The 13,996-nt window shown below is 35.1% G+C and overlaps 1 protein-coding gene across 1 annotated transcript in view; it reads right to left on the bottom strand.

Moving 5' to 3' along the window:
• The window catches only part of LOC113092383 (protocadherin-15), a 157,307-nt gene that overhangs the window by 26,492 nt on the left and 116,819 nt on the right, over window positions 1-13,996 (bottom strand). Inside the window, exons 25-27 of the mRNA XM_026257974.1 lie at window positions 4,639-4,748; window positions 4,299-4,439; window positions 1,106-1,233 (exon numbers count right to left, since the gene is read on the bottom strand). Coding sequence (XP_026113759.1) covers window positions 1,106-1,233; window positions 4,299-4,439; window positions 4,639-4,748 — 379 coding nt within the window. The remainder of the gene's footprint in view (window positions 1-1,105; window positions 1,234-4,298; window positions 4,440-4,638; window positions 4,749-13,996) is intronic.

Raw genomic sequence — 13,996 nt, 5'->3', positions numbered from 1 at the left:
ATTGTCAGAATGGAGAGAGAAGCTGTCTAAGCACAGTTACTAAGATGTAGCGGGAGGTGAGCAGATATGAACAGTGAGAGAGAGATTGTACTCTAGTGTTGACAGGTGTGTCAGGATGTGAACAGCAAGTTCTACTCTGTAAAAATGAAATATAATGTACTGCAGACACCAACACCAGCAGAACATTTCAAACCCCATGAATTAATCACCATTACCCTAGTGAATTCTGCTGGTATTGTGCTTAACAGCACTACCGCTCTAAATGTGAAAACACAACAACTCATATTTAATATTATGATTCTACAGTCAGTGCAATGCCATATTTAGTGGCAATATTAAACTAATTTAGAGATCAGAATTATCTCTGAAGTATCAAGTGGCACTAAAGACTGGAGTAATGGCTGCAGAAATTACATTTTAAAATATATTAACATAATTATTTTAATTTATTTTTTTATTTGTAATATTTTACAATATTATTGTTTTTACTATTTATAAATAAATAAATGCAGCCTTAGTAAGGATAAGATTTGTTCAAAACTATTTCAAATGTACAGTATATGAATCTTCAATTATTAGTAATTTAATTGGTTCAAACTTTTATGCTTATAGATTTCCCTGTGGAAAAAAATATTGATGCCTCCATCCTGCATATCTGAACTCTTGCATAATGTTCATTCAAAATAAAAAAATAAAAAACTGCATTGTAGTGTCAAATCTGGACATTTTAGAAGCTGAATACAATTTCAGATTATATTTCAGAGATTATGAGTAGATACAGATATTTAAAAAATGTCAAATGAAGTGTTTTGTCTGTTTTTGGTCCATACAATCTGCAATTGCAAAACATATGAACAGTTTTCCAAATTTCCCTTGTGTTGTGCACAAAGGCTGACATTAGCGTAAGTAAAAAAGACCAAATGTTTGTTTTTTCAATGGCAAGTTCCCACTTGCCTCCCTTCAACAAATCAGTCAGGACTACAGGGTGAGCGTTATGTCACCTAATAAATATTCATGAATCCAGCCTAAGGTTTATAATGTGCCCTCATGACATTTCAGTTTGTTCCTCCACTGCTGCCTAGGAATAAATAACACATATACTCACCACAACTTTCAGTACTGTGGTGAAGGTCTTAGTATCTTCAGTCACTCCTCCGATGTAAAGAGACCTTGTGAAGACCGGAGGATGATCATTCTCATCCAGCACATCGATAAATACCTTCGCTGTGTTTGCTGGTTATATTTAAACACACACACAGAAGAAACAAACCTTAGTTTATGGAAATATAAGCCCTATTTGTCACAGTTTGAATAAAAAAGCCAGCGTTAATGTAAACAAAGCAGCGGCTGCAACCCTCTCCATACTGTGGCAGACGTGAGAAATATGCTCTGTCAGAAAGCATTTGTCTTCTGCTCCACTAAACGACAATATATAAAGTCATCTGGTGTTGATCTAAGCACACACAGGGGAAAGCGCAGATGAAGAGCTGTATATCATTGCTCAATAAGAGAGAAAAGAAAGAAATGAAGAAAAGAAAACAGGTGGGGAAGTGTGAGAGAGAGAGAAGGTGTGCCAGTCACGTTATGTACAACAAAATTTACATCAAAGTTAAAACAAGGCACATGGCAGAACACATACACACACACATTATCTTTCTCTCTCTCTCTCTTCTCTCTCTCATGTTTGTGATTTGAACAATTTTCCTATCAAAAGCTTGTGAGGTGGGTAGTAACAAGTTACATTTACTTTATTACATTTTTTGGTTAACTAATACTTTCGGAGTATATTTAAAGATACTTTTTAAAGGTACTTTTACTCTTACTCAAGTAAATTTTTTGTGAAAAACTGTACTTTTACTTCGTTACTGTGGGCAATGCTCCTCTTGTTTCTTTATCTTAATGCAATACAATTTATAAATGCTTCAGTTTATTCCAAACGCGGAAGGCCAACAATTCACAAAAAAAAAAAAAAAATTATACTTACGAACTATTTTCATTTGTTGAGATGAGTGAATTGGTGAATTAGTTAAATGTGAGCCAAAATCATCACAATTAAAATAACCAAAGACATAAACTACTTCAGTCTGTGTGCAATGAATTTATTTAATACACAAGTTTCACAATTTAAGTAGAAATACTGAAATAAATGAACCTTTCCACGACATTCTAATTTATTGAGATGCACCTGTATATACACACACATTACATACATTTTATCTATATATCTAAATAAAAAGAGCCTATAGATATACAGTATATGATCCAAAGTAACTAGTAACTAACTACTTGAGTAGTTTTTTTTATCCAATACTTTTTTATTCATACTCAAGTAACTATTCAGACTATTACTGTTAGTTTTACTTGAGTAGAGTTTTTGGGTACGCTACCCACTTCTGCTTGTGATGTGCTCAATGAACTTTAAATTTAACATGAAATGGATTTTGCAACCCATTTTATTTCTGTAATGTGGCTTATTTCTGAGTGAATATTCAATGAGAAACAACAACAACAACAACAAATGTAGGATGGGATTTTTGCATCCATTGGGATTTGATGGAATCATGAAATATGAGCCCAATTGTGAGTTTTTGCGATTGCGATCGGTTTTGGAAGACTCCTATTAATCTACTGAAACACCCACATTTTTAGAAAGCCTCTTTACATGACATATCCAAGTAGACATTATACTTTGTCATTTGCAGGACAGATTTTTTTCTAATGCAATTTTGGGAGTAAATCTGCAGAATGGATAATGGCTTAATGTGTTAAAGTTTGCCCATTTCCAAAAAGCTTTTATTGTTAGAATGTAGATATATTAACAATATGCAATGTTTTTTTTCATGTACATGTCCCTTTGTCTCTGTTTTCTCTAGTCATGTAGAACAGAAAACAAAAAACAAAAACAAAAACATTCTGCTGCATAGACAGTCAACTTTTATTAAAACCCAGAACTTTTATTAAAGAATCTTGCCAGCAGTGAACCACCCCTTCAAACAGGACTGAGAAAACTACACTTTTATCGACAACTGAAAGAACAATCAAATCAGGGTTTTAAATTAAAAGTTGACTTCCAATAAAAAAAGTTCTTTCAGAAACGGAGCAAGTTATTTGATTGTGATGGAACCTTTTTTTGAGCATGCACTGAAAAATTGTTTACAGTAAGACCACAAAAGGGTGTTAAATAAGTACATGGAACCCGAGTGGCAACCTCCCACGCTCCAGCGTGAAGCCAATAAGGAAGTGACTAAAACTGCAATTCATCGACTGGCCGCTTGAGGCTCGCTGCAAAAGGGAGTCGATCCCATAGACTCCTTTACAACTTTGCATTAGAAAAAAAAACATGTTTACAGCCAGGTGCAAAAAATTATTCTGGCCTATATAGCTAATTTTACCCTTCACGACAACTGTGAAGGGGGTGAATTTTTTTTATAACTCATCCTTTTTTATTATATTAAGCCTTAAAGTTCTGCATAATTAAGGGCGTGGTCACTTGAGTGAGAGGTGGATTGCTGCTGCTGACACCGCCGTCGCGCTAGGTGGGCGTGGCTTCAGCAACCAGCTCCCGCCTTTTTGCCTATTTTTGATCCCCCCGGAGTGACGTGCTGCCAAGATTGTGACGGCCCGCTCCGCCCACTTTTGTTTTCAAAAACTCTCTTTGGAAACCTATGGGTGATGTCAAGGACACTACGTCTATGTTTTATACAGTCTATGATAGAACCACACACAAAAAGACACTCCACTAAAACTGATACATTTCATTAACATGCTTTGTAATTCAATGTATTCATCTGTCTCTGTTTCCATCCTAAAGCGATCTGAGCTGTATTCTGCTCTCGTCCTTCAGCACACATCAATGAAGTTTTAATGTACACAGACCGCTGGAGGAAGATCAGACCTCTCACAGGAAGAGGGAGATGTGCTCTGCTCTACCTTTGCTGTCTATCTTTCAACCTCAATAAACTGCATGAGCTCTACACTTGTGACCTTTCCAATAACTCCTCTAACTGAGATTCAGCACCTGCATTACACTCTACTGCAGATCACCAGCTCTTACTGCACCAGAGAGCTGGTGATCTGCCGTACAGCGACATTTCCATAATTAAAAGTTGTGGTTTATCCTATTTCAGTGAAATAAATGACAGATAAAAAACATTATGCTGTTTTATATATATACATACACATATATATAGAAAACAGCATAACGTTTTTTATCTGTCATTTATTTCACTCTAAAGCTGTCTTAAGTCCTTAAATAAAAGCCTTAGAGAAGATGAAGTGTGCTTCAGTGTTGTTCTTACTTTTGGAGGGAGCGCGTAGACTGACGAGGATGATGGCGAGGGAGTCGGCCTCCACGCAGAGCACATAACTGGTCACGCTCTCGTAGTCCAGAAGTTTATTTGTGTAGATGATCCCAGTGCGGTTGTTGACCATGAACTCACCTGATCAGAGAACAGTTCACAGCGCCTTTAACACCAAAGATGACTAGTAATTCAGGGTTGTATCTTATTCACTAATCATCTGCAGTCCAACTCAACCAGGAAAACAATGTGCTGCTAATTCTAAATTTTGTTCTATTCTGTGTCAAAGAATCACATTTTCACACAGGTTTAGTGAATTCCCTTCAGGGTGAAAACTCACCTCCTTCATTTCCGCTCACTATGGAGTAAAAGACAGTTGTGTTGACGGCTGCGGCCAGAATCATTCCCACAGGCGTCCCGACAGGAGCGCTCTCACTCACCGGACTAAACCTGCCGCAATAAAGCAGAGCAAATGACAAACTTCATTCAGCATTTCAACAAAGGTGGAGAACTGTCAGTTCTAGCACAGATACTGTGACATAAATGTCAGTTTCCTGTTAAATATTGCATAAACATCAGCGCAGTTCAACTGGCCCTCCACCTCCACAAAAGACCTACAGCATATGCAGAAAGAACAGAAGGACTTCGCTTTAAGAGGTGAAAGGGTTTAATTACTGTATTTAAAAGCAGCACACATGAATCACGGGTCTAAAGAAAAATCAATTTCTAAAGATTTTGTCTACAACATGAGCTGACCTCTGAGGCCAGCGATTCTCAGCTGAAGGATCAGAGGTCTGTTCTAATGAAAACAATGCTTCATGCAAATGATAAAATGCTAAAACTAGTTTGGTTAGAACACTTTAAGATCAACTTAATATTTTTGTGGTTGATATCAAGCACTCAAACCATATACATTACTGTTCAGAAGTTGGTGGTCTGTATGGTTTTATATTTATATATATATATATATATATATATATATATATATATATATATATATATATATATATATATATATATATATATATATATTTTGTTTTTTGAGAGAGGGAAATTATTACTTTCATTCAACAAAGATGCATTAATTATTCAAAAATGGCAGTAAACATTTACATTGCTACAAAATATTAATATTTATTTCAAATGAATGCTGTTGTTTCTGACTTTCTATTCACCAGAGGATCAAAAAAAAATAAAAATAAAAAAAAAAATATATATATATATATATAGCATATTACATAGCGTTTTAGCATATTACAGTATATCATCATGTGATCATGTGACACTGGAGATTGTAGTAACAATGCTGAAAAATCACAGGATATATATACACGTGTGTGTGTGTGTGTGTGTGTGTGTGTGTGTTATTTTAAATAGTAGCAATATTAACATTTTCCTGTATTTTAGTTCAAATAAATGCTGCCCTCAAGAAAAACATTTAAAAACATTTTTAAAATAAAATATTGTACATACATGTATGACACGATTTATCTTTACCCATCACTTGTAGTAGAAGCATCAACCTCTGCATGTTTATGAAAAATGGCCGAAAATATGACTATTGTGTGGTTTTAGAGTGAGACAAAGTTGCTGTAAATCGTTTGGGCGGAGGAAAGGACAAAAAGCAGAAGGTCTATCTGAATGAACTGTCACAGTTCTTGTACTCCTCGCAGATGTTGTGAAAGCCTCTGTGCTTTTTCTCGAACAGGAGAGGACCACACGCCAGCCGTCAGAAGTGGGTGGGCATGACACTCTTGTCTCTATTGTCCAACAGTCAAAATACAGCCATCATCGTGAGATCTCGACAAAGAGCTGCTGACTGCCTGGGTTTCTCTGCGCCATAAACGGGGTGAAGCGCTTTGCTCTGTCTCTGAGACAATAGGGCGCTGCCGCAGTCAACCGCTACACTGACAGCGAGGAGCCGAGGTCACGCTGAAATCTCAGCGATGCTCAGCTTTATGCTGGTTACCATGGGAATCACAGAGGACAGAAATAGCCAGAACCTCAGTGCAGGAGTGAGGAAACATAAAAAGAGGAGCATCTTTTTAATGGAAATGAGTTGCTGCACACTCCCACACAATAACTCATGACTATCTTCATCAGCACATCTGTAATCTTCTCATTGTTATACTCTCACTGCATTTACACAGCCGTGTAATCACACAGTCCATTTAGCTCTTCTACATATAGTGTAGAGTGACATTTTACACTACTCTATTAACTAGAATGACAACAGTGGAAGTGATGAGTCAGAACTTAGAATATGTATGTTTCTTTTTACTTTTCTAACCAAACTATGCATGGTATGGCGCCCACCCTCCACATTTTTAAATCTCGTTTAAAAACACATTTTTATTCCTTGGCTTTTGACTCACCATAAGAGCTGTCGTGGTCTTCTTTGTCGCTGTTACTGTTGATGCTATTTTATTTATGTTGTGTGTCTTTTGTGTTAGATTTTTATCTTTGTAAAGCACTTTGGTAACCTTGCTGTTTGTTTAAATCGTGCTATATAAATAAAGTGGATTGGATTGGATTGGTAGATTTAAGCATTTTATTTTTTGCATATACCTGTCAATTTTTTGAAACATTATGGATGTTTTTAATGAACTATCTAATGCTTACCCAGGCTGCATTTATTTGATCAAAATACAGCAAAAACAGTAATATTATGAAATATTATTATAATTTGAATATATTTTAAAAAGTAATTTATTTCTGTGATGCACAAACTCTTTTTGAGAATCGTTACTTCAGTCTTCAATATCACATGACCCTTCATAAATAATTCTATCATCCTTGATAATTAGCTGCTTCTAAGATATATAATATTTCTGTTGGCATTTGAAAATGTATTTATTACATTTAATTAGAAATATGTATTATTTAATACATATATATATATATAATACATATTATATAATTTTAAAACATCCTTTGTAGTATGCTGGCATGCTGCATTTGAGATGTTTTGATAAGTTTTAATAAGTTTTGATAAGTTTAAATTTATGCACATGCAGTGGTACTGTATTATGAAAAATGATGCATGGAAAACTGTGATGGAACTGGTGCATTCCGGGTGAGTTTGATTAATGCATGAATAATTGTTCATCTTGTTTGACATGACGCATTATGTGCTACTGCAATTTATCAACAAACACTTTTGCCTCCCAAATGTTCATTTTTAGCTGCAAGAAAATAGATTCTGTGTCAAATAAGAATGGCATGTTATTGCTACTGGCAATGCAAACCATCTGGGTTGTGATCAAATCAAAAGCAATAAGTTATTGATGGATTGCACAATTGCTCATTGCTTTAGATCGGATCACAACACAGATGGGATCAGATTAACCCACCATATCACTAAGGCAGCCAGCAGTAGAAAGTAACACCCAGAATACAACCACTTTTTGACCCCTGGTGATAAAATCAATGTGTGTATGAACAGTTCATCAGAGCTCATTAACAGTGAATTAAAGCAGCATTAACTCTGCATCAGTAATCAATGATGCATTTACAGATGAAGATCCAGCTACAGTAATTTCGACATTATTCAATTTGACACCAAAAGTCCATTTATTTGAGTATTCGGCAATTCAAACTCAAGGTCTGCTGGAATCTCTCTCTAAAAGTGTCTTCTGTGAAATGTTACATAGACATTTTTTTTTTCAGGAAATACTTACACAACATACAAGTGTTTTAATGACAAGGTTAAAATGAGTTTACGATGTACTCTCATCTGCCCCTAAGGAATGTTAATTTAGACTTGAGACACCCAGTGCTGTTTTATGTCCAGTATCATAAGCAGTTCATCTCATGAACTGTGTTAATTATGTAAGGGATAACGTACAATCTGACGGTCATTACTGCAAAATAAACCCGAAGGGGAGATCAGACCCCAACGCAAAGCGGAGCAGGATGGGGAGGTTGCCTAATCAGAATCAAGTATTCCAGAAAGCTGCGCACATAATAAAAAACCTAACAGTTCTAATCTGCAAGTGGCTCATAATGGACATTCAGAAACACTAGACCAGGTGATATCAAATGAAAATGAGTCTGTACTCTAGCCATCAAACCCTGAAAACATATGATATTACAATAGGGATATGCAGTATTGCTTCTCATTTAAACAGGAATGATCCCATGATGCTATTAACTATGAACTGAAAATAGAAAAAAGTGTCTACAAAACTTTAAAAAAAAAAAACCTTCTGGAAATGTGAACATACATATGAACATTTTAAATTAATATGTTAAAGTTAAATTTGTCCTTAGGAAGTTTTATATTAATTACACTGATTTGAGCAAATGGTAGTTAAAGAGATTTGGAGATAAAGAGAGGGAAAGGAACACATACAGACTTTTCTTTCTTTGTGTTTGTTTCTTTTGGCTGGGTAAAGAGTTTAGATATTCTTTGTTCTCGTTCTCTTCCTCTCACACCCCCACAGACATGCAAATACACAAACTCTCGCATGAATAATTCAGATTGGTGAATCGCACAAAAACATGTCCAGGTCACATTTCACCCCCAAATCAAAAGAAAAAATGAATAATATGCACAAAAATATATTTTGCATGCAGAAAAAAACTTTTTGTTTGTTGCCTTTTGACATCATGCCAGTTAAATACAGTTTTACGTTTTTTGTAGATGATGACTGTCATTACTTTTTCTTGACAGCATTAAAAATATCTGCATATATTAAAAGCATCACATTTACAACCATTATGTATAAATTCTACCCAATTTATTTATTCATTGTATTTTTTTTTTTTTTTAAAGAATGACATCTTTTGGCATTCCGATAATAAGAAATGGGAGGGATGCATAACATTTTCAAGAAAAAGTCACAGTACAAAAATGCTTTTCTTTATGCAAAACATAATTTGTTTTGGGGTGAAATATGACCTAGACATGTTCTTGACAGGTTTTGCGAGGCTCATCTATTGTGTTTGAAAGTGTAGAGGTGTCGATGCGACAGAGGCCCTGGGCAAAGCACACAATGATGATGACAAGCCGTGACAACAGAAGACAACTTCCCTGCAGTATGCACTTGTGTGTGCATGTTGGTAAACAAGACCTTGAGAATATATGAACTTGTCCTCAGAGATGTTATTCAACAACATACTAAGGACATAAATCTTTAAAAAAATGTAGAGGTTTGCATGGCGAAATATTCATACCGCAAGACACCTTGTATTGCAATCCCTTATAATATTCCCGACAGATCCGAGCCGACCGTGATGAAAAATGTAGTGTGAATATTTCCAGAGTAATGATCAAATCTGTCTCTAGTTATAAACGTCAAGCAGCAGAAATACTAAATTTGACAAACAATACATGACAGAGCTACAGCCATCCAAAAATAGTACTTTTCGCTCATTGCTAAAACAAAATGTTTGTGTGAGAGCTTCATAAATCGTCATTTAACCCGTTTTAATCCGGCGTGATTTAATCAGATCTCCAGAGTGTTTCAGCTGCAGTCCACAGCCTAATGAGGTCTACAGAGAAACGCTGCACGCTGTCTATAGCTCACGCCATTAGAGCTTCCTGTGAAGTGTTCTCTCTGGCCCACTGCTTCAGTCAACACACAGCCAGCTTTAAACACCAAGCCCTCTCAGAATGGACTTCAGACTGCATAGCATTACAGTTGAATGGGTTGAAAAACTCAAATCCCACCGCTGGAAACAGACAGAATACAACTTTATTGTCTTCGTTTCTTACAAAACCTCTATTTTGGAGAACGCTAGAAAAGTAGAAAAGAAAAATCGTAAAAAAAAAAAAGCTAATTAGAAAACAAGAAAAGTTTCATATCCCAAAATATCTAAAGCTGCTTGTTATGAAATTACAGCCATGGAAACACATTTATTTTGTGTCCAGAAACTTGGTTTGCTGAATTACCACCAATAATAAAAAGAAGAAAGTAAGGACAGATATTTGAAGATATATTTAGGGATTTTAAGTGCAGTAGCAAAGAAATTATGTTTATTTGCCTTTATTTTATTAAATTACAAAAACAACAACATCAATAATAATAATAATAATACTACTACTAATAATAATAATTTATTATTATTATTATTATTATATTACACAAAAATAAATGCAATTATTTGATCAAAAACACAAACACAAACAGTAATATAGTATAATAACACTTTTTTAAATATAATATGTAAAATGCCATTTTAATTTATCTTATTCTTGTGATGGCATAGCTGAATTTTCAGTCTTGTTATTGTCACACGATCGTTCAGAAATCATTCCAATATGCAGATTTTGTGCTCAAGAAACATTCCTTATTATTATCCATGATAAAAAACTGTTGTGAAGTTTAATATCTGTTTGTAAAACCTGAAATACGTTTTCAGAAGTAAAATTTTTAATTTTTTTTTTACAATGTAAAAGAACCGACTGTCACTTTTGAAGTACTTGTTTCTTGTTTCACATGCACCATGCTGTGCTCTTATTCAACTAAAATATGTTTCTTTTACATACAGTATCAAACTGCATTCACATATTGTTAGTTCATTTATTATTCATTTACTCAGACAAATGAATGGTATAAATTAATTTGCCTATATATGTAGCAATGCTAATGAGACTAGCACACTGGTCCGATCGAGCACAGGAGTTCAGTTCATTTCAGAAGCCAGCTGTGATGTATCAGTCTTAACGATGAATGGCCAATTGCTCAAGTCTAAAATAGACTGACTTTTTATCCATAATCGCTATGGAAACCGCTGCTGTGAGATACATCAGTAGGACTCTGAAATTAAGGCAATGCTTCAGAGAGATCATGTTCTCAAACATACACAACATGTAAGTGAAGTTTTCTAAGGGCAACCAGAAAACACTGTAAACTGTGGCATGCTGTAACTGGATATATCACCTTCTGCAACTAAACTACTTAATTCACCAAATGAATGAATAGTCTTTTATCCATGAGATAAAAGACTAAATCACATGCTCTTTAAATGAAGTGCAAGGACCCCTGACTATGACACAAATTGAGTTCAGTTGCTTCCTGCTACATCTGATCAGCTCTTTTCCTTCACTACAAATTCACTTGACTGGACATGCTTCAGCACACACACTGATAGAAATCCCACAATTCACAGTGAATGACGGATCTACAATGAAGACACGGAGCTGAGGAACTTCTGTACAGATTATGAACATTGAAATCATTGTTCTCTATTAAAGTGCAAAATAATACCCAATATTTATTTACTTTTTTCATATTTTTATTAAAACCAAAAAGTATGTTGCATTATCCGGGCTATTTTATCCCTTCAAAGAGGACACTTCAGTGTCATTGATTGAAATAAAATATCAAAATATCCTCAAATAAAGGTTTTTAGGCAATTTTCAACCTAAAATTGGGAGTTGATAAAAAACTTACACATGTAAACTACTCATTAAACTAGTGACAACTAAGAAGGTCATTTTCAGTGCAAGTTGCTAAACTGGCACATAAATATTTATTTATTTATGCATTTGATTAATTATTCATTTACACGCTTAAGTCTCTTATGCTCACCAAAGCATTTGTTTTTACATTAATTTTTCAAGCAACTGATTTCAATTTGAATATATTTAAAATGTAATTTATTCCCATGATGGCACAGCTGAATTTTCAGCATCATTAGTCTTCACTCTTCAGTGTCACATGATCATTCAGAAATCATTCTAATATGCTGATCTGGTGATTTCTTATTAGTATCAAGCAGTTCCTTAAAGGGATAGGTCACCCAAAAAATGAAAAACCCGTAAGACCTTCGTTTATCTTCGGAACACAAATTAAGATAGTTCTGATGAAATCCCAAATTTCTGACCCTGCATAGACAGCAACACAACTTCTACATTCAAGACTCAAAGGTACAGTAGTAAGGATATTGTTAAAATAGTCATGTGACATCAGTGGAGCAACTGCAATTTTCTGAAGCTACCAGAGTATATTTTGTGCACAAAGAAAACCAAAAAGAATGACTTTATTCAACAATTTCTTCTCTTCTAGTCAGAGTACCATGACGACTGAACCACTGATTTCACATGGACTGTCTTAACAATGTCCTTTGTACTGTTCTAGGTCTCGAATGTGGTAGTTGTGTTGCTGTCCATGCAGGGTCAGAAAGCTCTCTGATTTCATAAAAAAAATCTTAATCTATTTCTTTAACTGTATTCTAGATTGATAATGATCAGGCTGCAATGTCGCAAAAAATATGTTGCGTCTGTGTGCACGTGAGGCACTGGTGCGATATAGTCAAACCAATGCTGGTTGCACAGATAGAATCATTCAAAACTATAAAGCGCTTGCAAAATAAATAAAGAAAACTTCTTTCAGCTGTCTTGTTTTCCTTTGAATAGGTTCACAAACGGAAACTTTTTTTTTCGTTTTGTTAATCTGTCAATAATTTAAGTGTAATATATTTTGTGTATAGGCCTATATATTCCTTTTTTATGTTAGCCTATAGTTTTATTGTGCTGCGGGTGTGTGCATGTGATCTGTTGAATCAATCTTACACTATCCTCGAATAAACTCTAACTTTTAGGCATTGCCATTGCGACTTACCTATGATGAGTTCACAGCTGGGCATTTCACTTGTTGGATGCGCCAGCATCACATCTGCAAAGGCTGTACTACTGGAATTCATGATTGGTTGACAGAACATTTTAAATATTAAATGGAATTATAAATTAACGTTATTAATTGGTTAATGGCCATTTCAAATTTTCGATTCTGTTTGAAAATATAACATTTGATTTTGTTTCTGTTTCTTGTTCTGTTCTCGTCAAAATTCTGTTCCTTCAGAGCCCTGGTGTTCTACCTTCTTATGTTGTCATAGGCTAATAAGACAAATCATTCTGGGGCTGCAGAAGCACAGCTACTGTACCTCCATTGTTGTCAATTCCACTATACCTACAAGCAATCCCCCAAATCATGTTGAAGAATCAGTGATATACAGGAGAAAACAGCCACCTCAGTGCTTCGGGACAGATTCCTGACAGTACATGAACGGTCCTGGCACAGCTTTAAGCTGGACACCATCAATAATGACAGACAGTCCACATTCAATCAGAGAGAGAAACAGCTCAAATCCCAGTGGGATGTCTGCTAGAAGAAACAAGACAACTCAATGCTGCCATCGCTGATAAAGTCGCTGCTATATAGTGCTGAAGCCTAATAAAGGCCTTTTTTAGGGGTCTAAATACTTTTTTTTGCTTTACATCTTTAAAATTACACAAATCTGATTGCTGTAGGGAATAATTTACAGCTTCTTCACTATATTTCCAGCAGAAGGATTGTTTTTCTGATTGAAGTTTTATTTTGCCTTTATGCCATTATATTTTAAGAGTCAAAAGTTTTTTGTTTTTTTCTGCATGATAAAGAGAAAGTACAAAATAAAATCATATATTCTCTCTGACCAGAAGAACAAAACTCTCTTTCTCCTGGATGCCTTTACAGAAAGAATGAAAGGAGAAAAACAATGGCAGTGAGAGAAATGGAAAAAAGGAATGAAAGGTATAGGAAGAGAGCAGCAGGGAAAGAGCAGGACTAGCTTGTGCATATGCTGTTTTAGCTTATAGTGAAAATATGCGGACAGAGAAAAAGAGCTTGCTTTCCCAGGTACAGTGCTCCAAACACAATGTGTTCTAAGCAGTACATTTTCAAGTCAAAAGAAAATCATATCACAGTCAA

Source organism: Carassius auratus, unplaced genomic scaffold, assembly GCF_003368295.1.
Source record: "Carassius auratus strain Wakin unplaced genomic scaffold, ASM336829v1 scaf_tig00214575, whole genome shotgun sequence".
Lineage (NCBI taxonomy): Eukaryota > Metazoa > Chordata > Actinopteri > Cypriniformes > Cyprinidae > Carassius > Carassius auratus.
This window is presented reverse-complemented; position numbering and strand designations above follow the sequence as displayed.